The sequence below is a fragment of the Phyllostomus discolor genome, chromosome 2, assembly GCF_004126475.2.
Source record: "Phyllostomus discolor isolate MPI-MPIP mPhyDis1 chromosome 2, mPhyDis1.pri.v3, whole genome shotgun sequence".
Classification (NCBI taxonomy): domain Eukaryota; kingdom Metazoa; phylum Chordata; class Mammalia; order Chiroptera; family Phyllostomidae; genus Phyllostomus; species Phyllostomus discolor.
Genome location: NC_040904.2, coordinates 163,153,361 through 163,172,964, shown reverse-complemented (window position 1 = coordinate 163,172,964; position 19,604 = coordinate 163,153,361). Strand labels below are relative to the sequence as shown.

Below are 19,604 nucleotides of genomic sequence, written 5' to 3'. Positions count from 1 at the left end.
GTGGGAGAGAGAGAGGAGAGGAGAGGAGAGGAGGGGAGGGGAGGGGAGAGGAGAGGAGAGGAGAGGAGAGGAGAGGAGAGGAGAGGAGAAGAGAAGAGAAGAGAAGAGACGAGACCGCAGTGGAGAGCTAGGCAAGAGAGAATCAAAAAAACCCATGAAAGCAGCAGGCAAGAGTAAAAGGGGTAAGTGAAAGAAAGAGGGTAGGAAGGGATACAGTAGGAGGTGGGGGAGAGAAGGAAGGAAATAAAAAGGAAAGGGTAGGAAGAAAGGAATACAGAAGGAAAGTGGAGAGAAATTTTTAAAAAGGAAAGAAGAGAGAGACATGAAAGAGAAAAAAGAGGAAGGAGGGAGGCAGAAGCAGGGGTCTGAGGAGGCTCCGGCGCTGCCCGGCTGCCTGCAGCAGTCTGGGTGGGCGGGGGGCGCCAAGACAAAGTGAAGGTCAAGTTAGCATCGTACCTTATAAGGAAGGCGACAGTCCTCCATTTCATCCTTTCTTTCTGCCAGGACGTGGCCAAGGCATTTCTGATCTTGTAAACACCGGACACTTTGGGACGTTGAAAAAAAAGGGCAGGCACTCCCCTCCTTCCTTTATTGGGGGTGAGCTCCGCGGACTGGGGAAGCAGCCCACAAAGAAGTCAACTAATGAAGACTACGGGGAAACTTTTCTCTCCTTTTCTCTGCCTGGATCCACTCCTGCCAGCTGGGGCCCCCCTCCCTCGCTCCCTCCCTCCCTCCCGCTCTCCTTCCTCCCACCCTCATCCCCCCTCTCCGATGCCTTTTTCTCTCTACATCTCTGGGTCCACCGTGTCCCTCGCCTCTGTCTGAGACTCTGGGCTGCATCTCTCCCCACTTCCCCTTCTCCTCCTGCTGCAGACTTCTAACTCCGTTCCATTCCACCACGAAGCGGAGAGCAGGACGTAAGAACTGGAGAGAAAATTAGCCATCACAGGAAAAGTTCATTTACAACCTAAATGTCTGACTATTAAGATTTCCTTCTGAAAACAAGGCGGTCCACTCGGTAAGGAGAAGAAGTGAGGCAGCACGGGGGCGGGAGCCTGGGGGGATGCATGATGAGGTAGGAGACTTGGATTTATTTATTTCTCAGATCCAGAGGCGGAAGCAAAGAAAGAGGGAGAAGCAGGGAAGCGCGAGAAAAGCGTTTGAACCCGGCAACCAGCAAAGAAGGAGGCTGCCGCCGGTGGGGTTGGGAGCAAATCGCTCCCGCGCGAAGACCGAGCTCTGCGCTGAACACGGCTGTCCCGAGCGCCACCCCACTCAGCCTAGGCCTTGGGTGCGGAGAAAAGAGTCTATTAGATATTTGTCGGCTTGGGAGACAGTGAGCAACAGAGTAAGGGGACGCTACAACCCGCCCGCCAGAAAGAGAGTTCCAGAGCGTCGGGGCCCCTGGGCTGCCGGCAGCGGACAGGCTCAACCGGAGAAAGGAACCTGAAGTGGAATCCTTGACCCTTTCCTTCCAGAGCAGTACCAGGGTTGAGACAGAGACAGAGTTATAAAGATGGAGAATATGAATACGGCATGGGGTGCCTGTGAAGTGTTCACCTCTTTTTTTCCAGGACCTCACAGCGTGTTTTCGCCTGCTCTGCGCCCATAGAGCCCCTTTTAGGCCTAACCATTGACTTTTTAAATGGAAATTTTAATGGCATGGGAAGGGAGGGATACTCAGAAAGCAAGGGTGGGGGCTTCTGGTTAAATCTGATGCCCCACCAACCCCTTACTGTTGTCCCTTCCACCCTTCTCAGCTTCTGGGAAAATGAGCGTCTGGGGTCTGTCCCCTCCCACTTCACTTATCTAGTAGAGGGTGCACTGAGGGACCTGACTCTGCCGGGGCCCAGTCTGGGAACAGCCGGGAGCAGCAGGGGTGGTGACTGGAGCTCCCTGGCCCCAGGGCCTGGAGCCCTCCTACCCCCTGTTCTGATAAGAAAAACAAAGGGGGAGGATTTGATGATTTCTGCTGGTGTTAAAGGATCCTAACTTTCAAAAACAGCAGCTGGCCCTGAGATCCAAGGTGGTAATTGTCGCTCCAGCGAACACTTAATCTGGACCAACGTCCTGCTGCCTGGGCTCAAGGGACTGAGGGGGTGGCCAGGGTGAGGAATTTTGCTGCCCGGAAGCCCCTGGAAGGAAGCAGCAGGCCCTCTTTGGCTTTATCTAGAGTTCTGTGGAGATTATTTTAAAAGGTCAAAATGGACTGGGTAAGGCCCTTTCTGAGATCCCCTCCACTCAGGGAATGGAAGCTCCAGGGAATAAGGACATTTTGTGAACTGGGGCATTTCCCCACAGTGTGGGGAAGACAGAGATAGCCGGAGCTCATGCTGCAAAATGTGCTTTGTCTGTGACAGAAAATTAGAAGCCACTTGGAAAATTTAGGGATTTGAAGGGAGCAAGACAGAGTCAGACCTCTCTGGTAAAGGCAAAGGCTGAGGTGTGACTGAGGGTGGGTGGAGGAATCTGAGGGAGCAGGACTGGAAAGATATCACCCAAGCCCATTTCCTCAACGAGGCAAACACACACGCACAATGGGCCCCCATATTGAAAAACACCAGATGATCTGCTTCTAAGGGACATAAACAGGCCAAGCGGATGCAGGTTAATAAAACCCGCAAGAGCCCAGACAGGAACACTTTAAATGCCCCAGAAACAAAACACACCGTGACAAATCCTCACCCAACACACAAGTACATGTACCAGAATGTTCCCAGGCACAGAGACCTTCCCCATCTCAGTGAACACTCAAGTGTACCTGCGTCACACAAATTTGTACACTCTCTTAAGACTACCCTCAGAACCCTTGGTGGGGGGAGCAAGCACTCAGCTACATAAACGCCCCACAGAGCCAGGCCTATGTCTCCTGAGTCTCAATAATGCACAATCCATACCCAGAGATAAAAGTCCAGACAATAGATGGCTGTTTATGACAAGGAGGCTCTCCAAGTTTGGGGCCAGCGATAAATCTCTGGTGAATCTTCCTGTAACTCAACTTCTGGCTACAGTGACGAGTGAACCACGGAGACAGTAGAGAGCAAAGCAGCAAAATGGGAGAGACTTTTAAATCCCAAGCAGAAGATGACTTCCCCACTATGGCCAGAAAGTGCAGGCGACCACACTGGCCCCACATGGCATGTCCGAGCTATGGAAGCTTTCAAATCAAGCTTCAGAAAACAGGCGAGTCAGGCTTCCCGGCTCCCAGGAATGGGGTGAAATGTGCAGGCAGATGGGAGGGTCTGGAGGCTGGACAGACCCACAAACCATTCTTGCTGCAGGCTAATGGTCTTTCTGGCTGGTGACTGGAATCTTCTTGCTATGTGTCACCTGAATTTTTTTCTCCCCTCTCCCCTTTTCCTTTTTGGATTGATGGGCTGTTCCCTTTTGCATTTTCTACCCAGGCATCTGATTACAAGTAAAGAGCCACTGAAGTTGATCTCATAAAAATGCCTAGAGCTCACTTTGATCTGCAAGGACTGGGTCTGAGCCTAAGTAGGCACTAAAGTCCGGGGGAATGGTGTCTGGGCTAACCCAGCCTCTGGCTTCCACTCCACTGGGAGCCCAGAGATCCAGGTTGCCCAGCAGGGCAATTCTGCCCAGAAAAATAACATTTTCTGTGCTGCTGCAACTGGGTTTGGAAAACGAGGGTCTAAAGGTATTGGCTCCATTTCCAGCAGCTTTTAAGACATTTCCTTCATTTTAGAGCATTTGGTGAAAAGGCCAGTGAAACTAATAAAATGGGACTTTCACGGGGAGAAGTGAGTTCTCATTGCTAGACTCCTGGGGCAATCCTCTGCTGAGAAAGGTGGATGGAGCTTGGGATGGCAGGTAGAGGAGCCGCCCTGCTCCCTCCTATTCAGTCCAGGGACCAGAGGAAGCTCGGAGCAGCATCCATCTACTTAGATGAGCCTGACTTAGGGCTTTGGGTTTGGGGTAATGGCCAGGGATGAGGATTGGCGAGGGCTGAGAACCAGCAGTCCCATTCCCTTCTAGTCCCCAACTGGGGGGTAGGAGATATCCCCAGTGCAGAATAAACCTCGGGCCTGAAAATCCCCAAGCACTCTAAAGGGGATTATTAAACAGAGCAATATGTGCAAAAAGATGCAAGCCAATTTCTAATGCGGGTGCATCCTTGCCGGCCCAGCTTCCGAATCATTGAGGGTGTCCATGTGCTTATTGTTTATCTTTGTATTGATTCCACCGGGGACTGGATTTACTGTTTAAGCTTACTAGAGCTCTAACAGCCTTTTTTGCCTCCCTGGTTTTCCTCCCAGTTCACAGTCTGTAGGGTGGGCCCCTTCCCTTCCATAATCTACTCTAGAGTCCTGAGCAGCAGAGGAGGTAGTCAAGATGCAAGGCAGCCAAGACTGTATGGAGGATGCTGCTGCACTAGGGTCTCTGAGGCTGGAATTTAGGAGATACTGCCCCCTTCTGAAGCTGCTTCTGCGTCCTTGTGTGGGAGAGAAGTATGCTGGAGTCTGTCCGTAGTCCTGGCCAGAGTACCGCGGCAGCTGCCCAGACAGTCCGCAGCTGCCTGCTAGTGGCCAGGCAGACAAGCAGTGCTTACTGAGGCCACCAAGAGCCAAGCCGAGCTGTGAGGGAGGCAGTATGATCATACAGAAGAGGAGGATTTCTTGTGAAAGCTGGAACTCCAGGATGGTGGAGGGGCCACAGGCACGCATGAGATGAAGAGGAAAAAGCCACTTCCACTCTAGGGAGTGGGACTTGCCAGGCTCTTGGGAATAGATTTGGGGCCACAGATGGATCTCATATTAGGGTAGATGCCCTGGGGTACAGCCTGGGGCAACTCAGGCTGAGCTTAGGAGTGGTCTGGACCTAGAGCCAGGCAGGGTGATCGGCAGCCCACACCATGGACATTTTTTCCAGTCAATGTCTTGCTGACCTCAGTGGCCAGGGCATTCTCTCCTTGACCTCAGCAGCAACCTCTAGTTGCTGGGATTTTATTTTAAGTTGTTGAAAAGTTGAGTCAGGCCAAAACTAGAAAAAAGGAGATTTGGTGCCTCACTTTCAGGAGGAAGAATATTAATTCTCAGACGCTTCTGTTGGGAGACCCTGGAGTTTCCTGGATATCACCTCCTTGGATATTCTTTTTTGTCTTTCTTTTTTGTTTCAAGGAAATAGAGCCGCCAGCAGCAACTTGCAGCTGCCTGGCTCACTTTTATGGTGGCCCTGGAATAAACTTTGGTGGTCAAATTCAAGTGCTCAGGCCCACAGCTGTCTCCTCACAGGAAGCACGCCCCCTCCCCACTGCCGGCCCTGGTGGTGCAGAATTTGCTTTGGGGGCTTGGGCCCCACGTTGCCCTGGAGGCCAGGGTTGGGGAGGAAGCAGGGTCCTGGGGGAAAGTGGGGAAAGCCAAAGCTGAGACTCATCCCTCATCCACATTTCTGCAAGGAATAGTGGTACCTCTCACCAACCTCTTGTTGGTTCCTATCACTGTTTGGGGAGCATTTTGCCTCCTATAAACTCAAGTTTAATGATGTCAGTACAAACCCCATAAAAACCATAGTTCATAGTTCCCCATAATTATAATTAAAAATGCTGGCCCCAGCTCACCCTATAAAAAGAGGTAGAGAAAGGAGGAAAAGCAACAGACTTTTCTTTTCTTAGCCCCTTACTGATGAAGCGGTCCAGCACTTGAGCAAAGCCGCAGTTGAGTTTTTCTTTGCCCTCAGTAAGATCTGGTCAGGACTAAAGAAGGGCTTTGGAAACAGTGTTTAGCAAGGAGGAATGGGTAGAGGGGTGCCAGAGGCCTATCCCTGGGTATTCCAAAATACCCCAAGAATGAGACCCACAGTGGAGGCAGCTTTTCCCTAGGTCCTGCTCTGAAGACTGAGAACATCTGGGGAGGCAGGAGGGTTGAGAAACCCTCCTGTGGATTTTGGGAAGTTGTATTTGGGGACAAGGCACCATTTTTCTGTCTTCCACATCTGATTTTGGGGCCTCAATACCCTATCAGGTTTAGCAAGGGAAATATAATCCAAATGATATTTTAAAAGTGGAAACCAATTCTAACCAAAAGTTAAAGTGGAAAGAGAATGTGGGCCATTTCTGTTTTTTTTTTTTTTTTTTTTTTTTTCCTGAGAGTGCAAGGGGCTGAGTTTGGGGGTCTTTAGTTCTTCCCCTTCTACCCGACAAATCATGCCCTGGCAACTCCTTCTTGGATCCAATGTCATTCTCTGCTCATGGCAGTTGCTCCAGCCTCTTGGACCCAGTCCAGAACCTTTCAATAAAGTGATTTTCAACTGACCAAATGTGTCCTGTGGTGCCCAGAGGGATGGGAGGCAAGGGAGGGCAGAACCACTGAGTCCACCCCTTGGGCCACACCATCCAGAAAGCTGGTAGATGTGGAAAAAGACAAGGCAGGTCTGAGAAACAGGAAGGTAGCACCAAAGTCTGGCTGCAGACACTGGAACCAGGACTGGGGGCTTCCACTTGGGAGTTATCCCCCACCCCTAGCCCCCTCCTGACCCAGGTTCCTCAGCTCCCTTCCACTGCCCTGCTGGTCTGCCTGGAGACCCATGTCTGGCCCCACCACCTACCTTAGCTCCAGATAATCTAAGGATAGAAACCTCAAACCCAGTCCTGCCACCATATCCTTCTCAAACCCTGACATTGTTTTTCTTTTCAGCCCCCAAGCTGAGGCTGAGTCCCCAACCCAGAGAGAAGATACATGGCATTCATTCCAACCTTTTACTTTGGGGTTTGAAATTTAAAAATCCACAGTGGATGTAGCTTTCTGTGCATTGATTGGCAATAAAGGCAGGCATGAAATATTCACCCAGGGCCACTCTCTCATACTAAATATTTAACACAACATTAGAGAAGGTTTTTCCCAGACTTCGCCAGGCACCGGCTGGGCGGCTGGCGCACTGCTTTCCACCAGTTTATGACTAATCTGAGTCCCTTAGCCGCCGGCAGCACAGTGAGCCAGACAAAGTTGGGACATTGGCTTGCTGCTGGGCTGCCTCACCTTTGAGAAACTTCAGATACACCTCTGAGGAATCTTTCCAAAGGGGAAAGTAGTCTTGACACCCAGCCCTGGTGGGGAGGAAAAATCGACTTCTTCAAACTCTTCTAAATAGGCGCTGGTCCCTCTGTGCGTTGGCAGAGTAAGGGTCCCTAAGACTTGGGGCGGAGGATTCATATCTCTGGCTGAATCAAGCAGTGGGGAAAAAGGTCTTCATCCCCACCCTGGCCTCTGGCTGATCACCACAAGGAGTCAAGAGCCCCCACGCGTGAGAACCCTCCTCCTCCCCTCAATCCTGGGGAAAAAGAGAGCAGCAGCTAGGAAAAAAATACAATTACCCCCTCCTAGTCACTGCCACCGCCCATCCCACCGCCGACCCCACCCCAACCCTCTCTCTCCTCCTTTGCTCCCTCTGTGGAATGGAGAGGAGGGAAGTGACGAGAGAAAAACGAATACAAATCTGCAATTGATTTTCATAATGTTTCTGCGGTGTTTGCAAACCAATCGCCTGAACGTCCCCATCTTACCTAAGAGAGAACCCCTCCTACGTCTGCGAAGTGCTCCGAACTGATATATGACAATATCTACTTTGGATCACGTGCTCGGGGAGAGAGACTAAGACGGATAACGCGTCATCTCGCCTTCCCAAATTTTCCCCCCTCGCTAGACCGGGTCCAAAACCTCCATCTGGAGCCGGCAGAAGAAGAGAACGATGTTTAACTCGGTCAACCTGGGCAACTTCTGCTCGCCGTCGCGCAAGGAGAGGGGCGCTGATTTCGGCGAGCGAGGGAGCTGCGCCTCCAACCTCTACCTGCCCAGTTGCACTTACTACGTGCCCGAGTTCTCCACGGTCTCCTCCTTCCTGCCTCAGGCCCCTTCTCGTCAGATCTCCTACCCCTACTCCGCCCAGGTGCCCCCGGTCCGCGAGGTCTCCTACGGCCTGGAGCCCTCCGGCAAGTGGCACCACCGGAACAGCTACTCCTCCTGCTATGCGGCCGCCGACGAGCTCATGCACCGCGAGTGCCTGCCTCCTTCCACCGTCACCGAGATCCTCATGAAAAACGAAGGCTCCTACGGCGGCCACCACCATCCCAGCGCCCCGCACGCGGCCCCCGCCGGCTTCTACTCCTCGGTCAACAAGAACAGCGTCCTGCCTCAAGCCTTCGACCGCTTCTTCGACAACGCCTACTGCGGCGGCGGCGACCCGCCCGCCGAGCCCCCCTGCCCGGGCAAGGGGGAGGCCAAAGGGGAGCCCGAGGCGCCCCCGGCCTCGGGACTAGCGTCCCGGGCTGAAGCGGGGGCCGAGGCCGAGGCCGAGGAGGAAAACACGAATCCCAGCTCGTCCGGGTCAGCCCACTCTGCGGCCAAGGAGCCGGCCAAGGGAGCCGCCCCCAGTAGGTAGCAGCGGCCGGGGAGACCGGCGGGCGGCGAGGGTGGGAGCGAGAGGAGGGCGAGGGTAGGGGGGAGGCGAGGGGAGCGGGGACGGCCTCGTGTTTTGGGTCAGTCTGATTTTATGTGGAGTTTTATAAGCATTCAAAGGATTTTATTATAACCTACAAAGCCCTCTCTTCCAACTCGACTTTTTACGATGGAGAAGGGGTGGGGAGGGAGGGAAAAGGGCTCTTTGGAAAAGCCGGGTGAACCCCCCTCCCCGTTATCTCCCTCTGTCTGTGAAATTTTTAAAAGCGCCACCATCGCAGGCTACACTAACTTTGATCGTGAACTTAGAGGAGCATTTAAGGAAGAAGGATGGGGAGCCGGGCGGCCGGGGGTGGGAGGGAGGGGAGGGGTGGAGGGGGAGAAAGGGGAGGGCGAGGGAGAGACCGGGAGAAACTCGGAGAGGGGGAGTGGTGGGGGAGAGAGGCGACGGAGCAGAACTTGAGACCGGAGGGGCCAGCCGGAGCAGCTCTGCTTCCTTTAAAAACTGTTTCTGAAATGTTCAAACTATGTGTTCGCGGGTCCCCGAGCAGAACCCGGAGCCACCCAGGGTCAGCGGCGACGCAGGGCTGGGGAGAGGCGACTCCGCGCGCCGCCCTGCTCTAGGCCCGGGTCTCGGCGTTTCTCCGCGCTGCGCGGCCTCCGCGCCGGCCGGGCCCGGCCACGGGGAAGGCGCGGCCCGCCGGGCGTCCCGGGGCGCCAGGGCCCCTGGAGGCGGCTCTCGGGCGTCCGTGCTGCCTGCTCGCTCGCTTCCTCCCCGCCGCCCCGCCGCTCTGCCCCACGCTCACTCCCGCGCTCCGGGTCTCCGGGGCTCCCCCACCCCGCCAGATTGCTGGGGGACGCGGACACGGCGGATTTCCAGAGTGACCAGGAGGGAGGGCGGCGGGGAAGGGCCGAGGCCCGCAGCTGAGCAGGCCGGTGCGGGGCGCGGGCGGGGGCAGGCACGCGCTTGGCCCAGGCTGGCGTCCCTCCTGCCCCTAGACTTGGCTCCCGCCGGAGGGGAGGGGTCCTGCGGCGGCCCGGGGTGGGGACGAGCCAGACCGGGCGGGAGTTCGAGGCTGGTGCAGCGCCGTGGGCCCGCGCGGAGGTGGCCGGCCCGGCGGGAGGGCTGCCCAGCGGTGGGGCTGGGAGAAGGGCCCCGAGCGCTCCGCGGGCTGGGGTCGCCCGGGTCTCACGTGTCTCTCTCCCCCTCCTCTCCTCGAACTTGCCCCCTCCCCTCCAGACGCCCCCCGCACCCGCAAGAAGCGCTGCCCTTATTCGAAATTCCAGATCCGGGAACTGGAGCGAGAGTTTTTCTTCAACGTGTATATCAACAAAGAGAAGCGGCTGCAGCTGTCCCGGATGCTGAACCTGACGGACCGACAAGTGAAAATTTGGTTTCAGAACAGAAGGATGAAAGAAAAAAAACTGAGCAGAGACCGGCTGCAGTATTTCTCGGGAAATCCTCTGCTGTAACCGCAGACCGGGCCCTTCTGGGGGAGGAGGGTAGGGGAAATTATTTTATTTTATTTTTATTTTTCATTTTCTAACTCGCCTTCTTTCCGCGGGTGGAAAACTGGACTGTGGCCAGGGCTGGCCCCCACTGTCATCGCCCGCACTTCCTTCCGGAACTTCCTTCACCTTCAGTTCGACTCCCGCTGCGGGACAGGCACCGGGCCTGGAAGGGTGGTGAAGCGACTTGTCTGACCCGTGGCGAGTGGACTCCGTTGGCGCCGAGGTCAAGACTTTTAAAAGAAAACACACCTCGCGACGATGTCTTGCTGCTTGGATCGAGTGGGGGAGGGGCGGGAATCGTGAGCGCCCGAGCCGAACAATCCTTGAACTGAAAGCTTTCCCTTGCCCCAGTGAAAAGATCTGCTAAAACACCGCGTCTTCGAGGGGAGGCTTCTCCGGCTGAACGGCCCTACCCCACCTGCCCCACTGCTAGGGGGCAGCTAAATGTGATCCTGCTTTGCTGTGAAATTTCTGTACCTTCGACCTGGTGTTAGGTGTGCAAAGTCCGTGTCCTACCTCCGTCTGCGCCCAGGCCCCGCCCAAGCCTAGCTGTTCTCCCTGTGAATGTGTACAGCCCTCCTTCGACATTTCGTAACTGGTGCATTGAGGTTTCCCAGCCTTTTTCCAAATCGTGCCCCACTCCATGGGTTTATAGCTATAGTCTATGCAGTTGTTACCTCCTTTTTTTAAGGAAAAAAAAGATTGGGGTGATCGAAGCAATAGGGAGATGGGATTGGGCGCCTCCCCCATGCTGGGGCCTGAATTTTTGTAAATAAATTTCACAAGCGTTTCTTTCTACCCCGAGGGGGTGGGGGGAGGGCTCAACCGGAATGAGACTCGGATCACCCCTCTCTCTCCATGTGCGTGAGTGTGTGTACGTGCGCAATCCCCCTCCTAGTCCTGTCCCAGAGGGATTGCTGTGAAGTTTTTTTTTTTGGTGGCAAATAAAGATATTTCTTTCTGTTCAGTATTATGATTTTATTTGACCCTTTTATTAGCCCCTCTCCTCTTAAAACCCTCAGTGCTCCCAAGGTGGAGAAAGAGGCAGGCAGGCAGAGCCCAGGCGTGTGAAGGTAGGCCGGAGCTGGTGGGCCGCACCCCCTCTCCAATGGCGGGCGATGGTGTGGTGGGAGCTTCCTCCCGCTCTCAGGCCTAGGATATCCCATGGCTCCTCTTAAAGCTCTTTTCTCACGTGCAGCCCAAGCTGCGTCCAAATGCCCAGCAACGCTTTCCCATTTAAGTATACGTTTGTTGTGGAGTTAATTGTAACCATCATCGAATTTAAATTTATAGGAATTTTCTTGGCTCCACCGCCTTCCCGCCAGATGTCTCCGTCTGTCGCAGTTAAATGTGTAGGCTTGAGGATAGGGCTTTTGCTGTTTTGGTTTTTTTTTCTCGATGAGAAGACTGTATTGGAATTTTTATATACAATTTTGAAGGAGGGAGGAGAGTGGAGAAACCAGCCCCCTTCCTTTCCTCACCTAGGCTGCCCCAGAGGGTGGGAAGGTGGGGCCAGGCCCCTTCCTCTCAAGCACAAATGGCGAGGCTCCTCCAGGCACAGCAACACCTTAGGTTGGGGCCACCCTCATGTTTATACACTGGGTGTCCCAGAGGAGAAAGCTCCAGAGATTTGTTTTTCTAAGAGGTTGGCTTGGGGTGGGAGACTTGGGAAGGAGATGGCCTGAGGGGACAGTCACCACACCCATCTACATTTGCTGCGTGTTTCTTCTCCATAATCCTCTCGGCACTTTCTGTGAGAGCACTCTGGCAGTCTCTTGTCCAAATTTGCTATTTGACATCTGAGATTTGAAACCAATTCTCTTGTCTTTCCCCCTCTTTTGAACTGTTCTTATATCATTCACAGAAAATGTTTTTGTCAATACAGTTCTGTTGAATGAAAGATAAAAGTGCCAAGACTACGGACTATCGCTTCTAGGCTCTGCCGTTGTTTTTGATGACAGGGATCTCTACAGCTTAGGTTCTGAATCTGTAATTTGTAAGTGTGGTTTTGAGACAAAATTTGCAAACTGAGCTGTATATACAACACAGTCCCCCAGTTGCGCCCTGTCAGTTCCCCCATGCACCCACGCATGGGGGAACTGTGTTTTTTTGAGTTGGTGTGCTTATGGGTACACATGAGAAGGAATATTACTTGTATGCTTTTCCTGTACTGTGGAGCAACACTGACCACATGCGCTTCTAGGGCTCGTGTCCTCTGTGGTGTGGCACCCTGGCAGTGTTTAGTGTCAGCAGGAATGCAGCTGAGGGCCTCTGTGCGTGTGTGCACGTGTGTGTGGGAGGCTCCTCCAGGTATGTGGTATTTATCTCCTAGTCATATCAGGGGATATTGGCCTGCTGGGCATATTTCCAATAAAATAAGGTGAAAATAACTCTGTAGAATGGACCTTTTATGAAGCAAAATATTAATCTCCAATGGCCACTGATTTTGGAGAAAAACATTTTAATTCACAGCTGCCGCTTTCCCTGCAATGTGCAGCCTAGAAAAGATTCAGGAAAGATTTCTGAAAAATGAAGGGGGGTGGTCATAGTGAAAGAAAAACAAAGCTCCTATGACCCAGGCCCTGGAACCTGCCAATCCTTGGTGATCCTCTAAAAATAAGAAAAACAACAGTCTGTGTCCCCCATACAAACTCACCTTTGGGCCCCGGGGATGTCCAACCCCCCTCGCTGACCAGGGGTACTCTGGGCTCAACTTCTCCGGGTAATCCCCTCCAGCCACAGCGCTGCCCTGGAACAAAAGATCCTCGTCTAGACGCCGCCATAAAGCGACCCCCCCCTCCCGCCCCCGCCCGCGCCTCTAAACCCAGTTTCATTTCGCCCTTAACGACCCAGTCTGGCCTGTGTTACAAAACGCTTCCGCCCTATATAGTAAACAAACCGGTAGTGGACGGTCTTGGCACCCCCAACACTCCCTATACCCCCACTCCATTACCCCCTTGCCCCGTATTTTCCCCTTCTGTAACCTTTCTCAGTTCCCAGTTCCCCAACCCCCTTTCCCTGCCACCCCCACCCCCACACACAAGTAAATAAACCCGAGGCCGAGTTCAAAGTTTCCCGGAGCTAAGGAGGAATGTTGGTTGTAAAAATCCAAGTTTATAGCGCACGTGGGAGTTTACAAGGGTATTAAGTGGTGTGGGCTGAGAGAGAGCACTCTGGGCCCCTCCCCAGCCCACGACAGGCTTTGTGGGTGCACGGAGAACCTGGGAGTCCTTGAAAGGAGAAATGGGTTGGGGCTAGACTTTGGTTTGGGGTCTCTTTGTCACTCAGACCCCTAGGTTGCTGGGAAATGACGATGCCAGGATCCCTTGGAAAACAGCTCACATAGCCCCGCCAAGAGCCTCTGAGAAAAAAAAAACCAAAACCCTGGGTGCTGGGTGTCCCAGATGGAGAGGATGGGGAGCTCTGCTTTGGAAGAACAAGAAAGTTGCAAACCAGATGTCTGAAAGGTGAACAGGCTTGAGAATGCCTGGAGCCAGTTCTCAGCCAGAGGGGGAGAAACGAACTGGGGCTAATTTCTCGAGTGGGCCGAAGACAGAGAGAGGGCTTTTTTCACCAGGGCAATGAAGAACTTTGAACTTCAAGGGAGTCAAGGGCACCACCCCTTCCCTCTCCCCGCCTCTCTCAGGAATCTGTAGGGCAATTCGGTTCTGGGCCAATATTCCCTCAAGGGGGCAGTCCGTAGGGTTTTCTGGTGTCCCAGGGCTGGATAATGCTGTTTACTGAACCCTCCCTTCTCACAGCCCGCCAGAACCCTGTGCACGCGACTACACTCTTTATTATTCATATAAACCTTTGGAAAAGGCAACGCCCGGGAAGTTTTTATAACTTTGTTTGGCATAAAAGTTTTACAAGATTCCTCCTGCCTTTTTTTTTAAAGCTTAAAGTTTTGGTCTTGCCATGAAATAAAATTTCAAGATTTGGGGGATGCTGGGGAGACAGAGGCTCTGGGGTCCCAGTGGGTGGTGGTGTCTGGAGCTGCCCTGCTCTGCCTAAGGCAGAACAAGTCTTAAATATTGGGATAAATAGTTTCTGAGGCCCATGTTGGACCCAGCTTTGGGGGTGGCCAACTCTGGGGGCTGCCAGCTAACACAGGCTGTAGGCCTCCAGAAGACTCCTGTCCACTAGTCTCTTGAGATGTATCTTTAAAGACCCCCAAAGTTCAAACTATGTCAGCAAGGCTAGACCTCCCTCATCATGCCCTTCTGCTCTCCTGCAAGCATTATTCTCTCTCTCTCTCTCTCTCTCTCTCACACACACACACACACACACACTCACACACAACCCTACACGCACCCTCAACCCACTGCATAAAGTGGAGGCCCATAACTTTGATTCAGACTGCAGATTTGGGATTTGGGAGGGTCACTGTACCCACAGCCCTGCATCATCCCTGCCTCCTGCAAAGTCCACAATGGGTTTGAAGAAAGACAGAATTCAAAACGCTCAGAAATTCCTGCCCAGAGGTTGCAGTGGTTGCAGGACAGAAGGAGAGGGACACCAGCAGGGCTGCAGTCTGAGAGCTCAGAGAACAAAGGTGCTTGTGTGGGACATGGCCTTGGGCTGCTAAGCCCCAGTTACCCCTTGGATCTGCTCCCCACCTGGAACTGACAGAGCCTCACTCTTTGCTTTCCCCTGACTCCAGCCTTGGGGAAATGAATTGGGCTCGAATTAAGGTTATTTTAATGTTCAGTTCTGGAAGTCAGCACAAAGATGGAGCAAATTCTACAAAGACAGACCTGGGGGACAAGGTTCCTTTGAGGAGATGGAAATGAAGCTACCTGAGCCCAGCAACCAGTGCTGTAGGGAGCCATGGAGTCACTAAGGACCGCGTCCCAGCGCCAGCTTCTCCTTCTGTAACAGTGACTGTCGAGGCCTTGCCCCCTGCTGCTGGCAGCCCTACGCTTTCCCTTGTGAGGAGCCGTGCTAATACTGAAGGCAGGAGAAGGTCAACACCAAGCCTGAGTAGCCGGCTGGAAAGGGATGCGACCGAGCCTGATACTCCTCCCTCGTGGACCCCATCGCAAGAGAGAAAACCAGAAAGGTTAGGGGAGAAAGTCAAAGGGAAGGAAAACACTGAGAAGGAAAGAAAAGGCCAAAGAATAAATTGTATAAGAAAAGAAAGAAAGAAAAAGAGAAATGAGGAAGATAAATTAAGGAAGAAGGAGAAAAGATGAGGAAAAGGGAAGAAAAATAAACTGCAGAAAAAGGGAAAGAAAGAAAAATTGCAAAGAAAGAAGGAGGACCAAAAAGAAAGGAAGGAAGGAAGGAAGGAAGGAAGGAAGGCAGGAAGGAGAGAGAAAGAGGTAAATAATGAAAAACAGATCTTGGAAAAGGAATTTAGCCCGTAAGGAAGGAGTGGGGATTTTCACCGGAGTGAGCTGGCCCAACCACAGCCCTGGCTCTGGCTGGAAACCCGACCTACTGGGGCAACTTGGAAGCAAACCATTAAAGTGGGGAGCAAAGCCTTCCCCCCAAGACATCCTCCCATCTGTCTCCTCCTGCCAAAGCTTCTCTTGGACACCTCTTGGACACGTTTGCTGTCTGGTTTCGATTCGGGAGGCAAGTTAAACTACTGGCCGGCTTCCGAATGGCAAGAAAGCAGTTGTGCTGGCTCAGGTTATCAGACTTCAGGACTCGGCATCGCAGGAAACACGTATTTGGGTAAAGTGAATATTTGTGGCTCTGTACACAAAATTAAGCACAATTTAGAACTGTGTGTGTAAGCGGTGTACTCCGTGTCATCTGGGTGCAAATGTGTGTATGAGGTCCAGATGTGAGAGCGACTCTGATGGCTGGGCTGCTGGGGTTGAATGGCTGTGGAATCGAGGAGATGGAGGAGACCAGAGGCCCCTCCAAGCGTCCTCAGCCGCCCACCTCCCTCTCGGTACCTGTCCGAAAAGCTCTTTTCTGCACTTCTGAGCATTCTGTATTTTGTCTGGGATTTTCCCTGCTCCCAGTGAAGCCGGGGTGTGGCAGAGCCTGGTGTTAGTGAAACAGAAGAGCAAATCTTTCCTTCAAGTTTTGGAAGGAGAATAATTTATCTGGGACTCCAAAATAAGAGGGAAAAACCCTGCAATTTTTACCATTGGTATCATTTCGTTTTCCATTTTGGTTAAGAAGTTTTCAATATAAACACTTTTTAATTTTTTTAAATGTTACTCCAAAGGGAGAGACACTTTTCCTTTTTCTCTTCATCTTTGGAACTTCTCAGATGACTTTCCTAACCTTTTGGGGAAACTTCACTAATTTTCCTTGGAGAAATCAGTGATTCTGGAGTGCTTTGAGGGCTAGAGCCCAAAAAACAGCAACGTTCCTTTCTGTTTGTTGAGTACTCCATTCTCCTTCTCCTATTTTCACATGGAGACCCCTAGCGCCCCAGCCGTTGGCCTGCCCTCTGGAACCCGCCAACCATCCTGGGGCATGCCAGGAGCACCTTCTTCCTTCCCCTTGTTTACAGTTCCACGGGCAGCAGGAAGCCCAGGGCCCCATGCCTGCTTCCCTTCAGGGTCTGGGTACCACATAGGGCCAGGACTCCCGGGGTAGGTGGGATTTATCAAGATGTTGCAGCCTGATCCTCACTCTGGCCTGCAGCCCTGGATTTTCACATCCCCAAGTTGAAACAAAAAGAGGGAGCCCAACAGTCGGGCATAGGTGCAGGTCTCTTGGCATTCCTGGAAAGTTGGGGAAATGGTTTAACAGGACGATTCTAGTAACAGAGACTTCTCCTGGACCCCAGTTCAGTTCCTCAGGGCGCAGGCCTGAGGGTCTTGGCCCTGTGGAGCAAGGCCTGAGGGCCCCTGGCAGCGGCAGCAGGCAGGATGGCCGTGGCAGCTCGAGTGCCTTTGAACGCCAGTCCCGGACAATAGGACTAAAACGGCCTTTGCTCGTGGCCTCCGGAAAGACCGAGCCCAAGGGGGCAGGGCTGGGACCCACAACCGACTGTACTTCCCCGGACCACACAAATGCTCCTGTCGCCCTTGTGTCCTTTTTCCCATCTCCCCGAATGGGGCAGAATTCCAGAGTCTGCAAACCCCAACAAGTTATTCAAGTCTGCGTCAGCGCGGGCTCTTGTTTAACAGCTCCGGGTTTGCGTTTATCCTGCGTAATTAAAGGCAAACATTTGTCCCACCGGGGGTCCCACTTAGGCTGATGAATTTGATTTCTTTTTTCATTAATGAGCCGTGTTTATCATACTTCTAATTATTTCAACTTTAAACACTATTTGTTCTTGTGAGGAGGTAGGAGTCTAGGCGGGAGTTTCCTTCTCCTGCGGGGATTACTTCCACTAATAATGGCAAGGATTCTGAAGCGACTCCATCCTCTCCCACACTGAGGTAAGGAATGAGTTTGGGATGGGGGTCGGGCTGGTAGGGGGAGACAGGTCCTAATGCCCAGTGACTCCACTTCTGTCCTGCTGGTTCCCCAGGTTAAGCCTAGGGGCTCCCAGGGTTTGAGAGGTAATCTGGAGTTTGTCTTCTTCACCCTCCTCCTCCTCCTCCTCCTTCACCCCCTCCCAGGCTGGGATAAGATCCTTTCTCTGTGAGGCTGGTGCAAACTTCCCCCAGCCCCAGCCAGATCCCAGCCTGGCTGGCAGAGGCTCCTGTAGCGCTGTCCTGGCCCCCAGCTACTCACACGGAGAGAAAAAGCAGGAAAGGCTGAAGTGGCCAAGTGGCACCTGGGCGTGGGGGACAGCGCCTAGCAGACCCCAAAACAGAGGGTAAGAACAGGGAACTGGGATGCCAAACCCCAGGGGCAGGCACACTAGGCAGGAAAGTGAGGGCAATGTGAGAGAGAGGGGAGGGAGCCCCTCCTAAGCCATATAATTCTCAATTGCTTTGGTCTTTAATTTCATCGCCCCATAAATGAGGAAATATCAGTTCCCATACTAAATTTTTATCCCCGGCTGATAAATATGACGGGGAATTTTCGTTGGGTCCTCGTAAAAGCGAGCAGTTTCGATCAAACTGGTGGGAAAAGACTTATGCAGATAATACAAACAGAGTGGCCATAAAGTCTCTGCCGTTTCCCTCGGGGTGGGCGATGGGACAAATGGCTTCTTGGATTGACTGCTGTCCGCGTCGTCCCAAGTCTCCTTTGGGGCCTAAACAGCCTAACCTAGCCGGGGCCAACCCTTGTGCTGAGCCCACGGCGACCCCTGCAAATGAAAACAAAACCATTTCAAATCTCCGCTGCATGGTCCTGCCAGCAAGTCACACATTACAGATGTTCTTCCAGTTTTTCCAAGGTTCAGGGATCCCTGTGCCTTCTCTTTGACCCACTGGATGGAGGGAATCCGGTGGATTTCTTTCCGAAGTCTCCTTGCTGCCGGGGATTTGGGCCTCCCTAGAGCGAACAAGGCTTCTCTCTCCTCCAAGCCAGGGCGCTCAGAGCTCTGGTCCTTTCCCCACCAGGCTCCAGCCCTTCAGAAAGTCGAAACCAAGGCTTGTCCATGGGAAAATGTGGGGCAACTGGAAAAACAAGTTATTCTCCAGATTCCGTTTCCTAAGTCAGGCATGGAGAGTTTAGTTCGCTTTGGGAGAAAGGCAATGGAGAAACGGAAAGGACTGTTTGAGACATACCTTGTCCCTTATTTTTCGCTTCCCTTTATTGAAAAACAACCACAATAACAGACTCATACCTTGGCTCCTTTCAAAAACGCCCTCAGCTCATCCACTCTGTAAAGGGAAGTTCTTTGGGTAGGGTTTTGTCGAGTCTGGTGTTCCGGTTTTCCGTGGGATACGTGACTCCCCCAAACCCGCTGAGGCCCGCGGGTTCCCTCTTTCTCTCCGGTAATATTCCCTGTTTTAGTGGGAGCAAGGTCAATTAACAAATGCGGGGCGCTGGGTCCTGGAACAAAGCCGTCAAACCCACCCCAAGGCCAAAGCCTTCCTCTGAGAAGGAAACTCAGGAGCGGCCCACACTGCCAGGCCCAGGCTGCACTCCCGGGTCGGGGACCGTGCCTCGGGTCGCCAGCTTCCCCTTCCTGAGACCCCTGGATCCCCTCGGAACCTCCTTTCCCCAAGCAGCCCTGAAGTGGTGTGACCGCTCCTCCCTGGCCCACCCCATACACTGGAGATCCCCAGTCAACTCCCACAGAGAACTTGCAGCTCAACCAGTTTCCATGACGAGCGGTCCCCGAGTTCTCAGCCCCAAAGGCCAATCCTGACGGACGAGGACACACAGGAGAGCGGAAACTTTAGTTCTGTTTGGGATTCCTTAACTTTTTCTCCATTTGTCTGCCCACTGGAGTCCTCCTCCGCCCAAGTTCACCCCAGTCCCACCCCAAGGGAAGAACAGGACGAGGATCCAAGAAGAAGAAAGGGGAGGTGAGGAGAGGGGAAGAAGTACCTGAACGGTGTCTTGACCTTTTAATTTGAATTTGTTTTGAGCCCCGAGTTGCTTCCCTCTCTCCCTCTTTCTGGTATTTCCCCCCTTTCGTGCACCCCCTCCCCAGGAATTACAAGCTAGTTCCAGAGTAAACAAACCCCATTCTCCCAAGAACCCTCCACCCCCACACAATCTCCCTCCACCTCCCTCTTGTCCCTGCAGCCCCGGGGGTGCTTCCTTTGTTCGCGGGGAAGGGCTCGGGCGCCCCTACCCCGAGGTGGCTGCTAGGTGGCGCTGTTACTCCACGCTGCGCGCTCCGCCTGCCGACAACTT

The 19,604-nt window shown here is 53.1% G+C and overlaps 1 protein-coding gene and 1 long non-coding RNA gene across 3 annotated transcripts; one reads left to right on the top strand and one right to left on the bottom strand.

Annotated features, from left to right (window-relative positions):
- The first annotated feature begins 7,689 nt into the window (after positions 1-7,689).
- Positions 7,690-10,893, top strand: HOXC11 (homeobox C11). Of its 2 annotated transcripts, none has more exons than XM_028532334.2 (2): positions 7,690-8,386; positions 9,652-10,893. In XM_028532334.2, exons 1-2 carry the CDS (start codon positions 7,705-7,707, stop codon positions 9,882-9,884), a joined length of 915 nt encoding a protein of 304 aa, XP_028388135.1. In that variant the 5' UTR covers positions 7,690-7,704; the 3' UTR covers positions 9,885-10,893. The 2 variants fall into 2 exon arrangements, 1 of the variants encoding a protein (XP_028388135.1); XR_004901575.1 differs by lacking the exon at positions 7,690-8,386 and adding an exon at positions 8,879-8,980 and having other exon boundaries at positions 9,652-9,735.
- Positions 10,894-11,648: 755 nt separating this feature from the next.
- Positions 11,649-19,383, bottom strand: LOC118499070. Its single transcript, XR_004901576.1, has 4 exons — positions 19,293-19,383; positions 18,583-18,743; positions 12,580-12,672; positions 11,649-11,910 (listed from the first exon to the last, which is right to left on the bottom strand). It is a non-coding gene; the product is annotated as an uncharacterized LOC118499070 (long non-coding RNA).
- Between the last annotated feature and the right edge of the window lie 221 nt (positions 19,384-19,604).

Coding starts and splice junctions, on each gene's coding strand:
- HOXC11 (XM_028532334.2), top strand. CDS start 7,705: ATGTTTAACTCGGTCAACCTGGGCAACTTCTGCTCGCCGTCGCGCAAG. Junction 8,387..9,651: donor GGCCAAGGGAGCCGCCCCCA/GTAGGTAGCAGC, acceptor CCTCCCCTCCAG/ACGCCCCCCGCACCCGCAAG.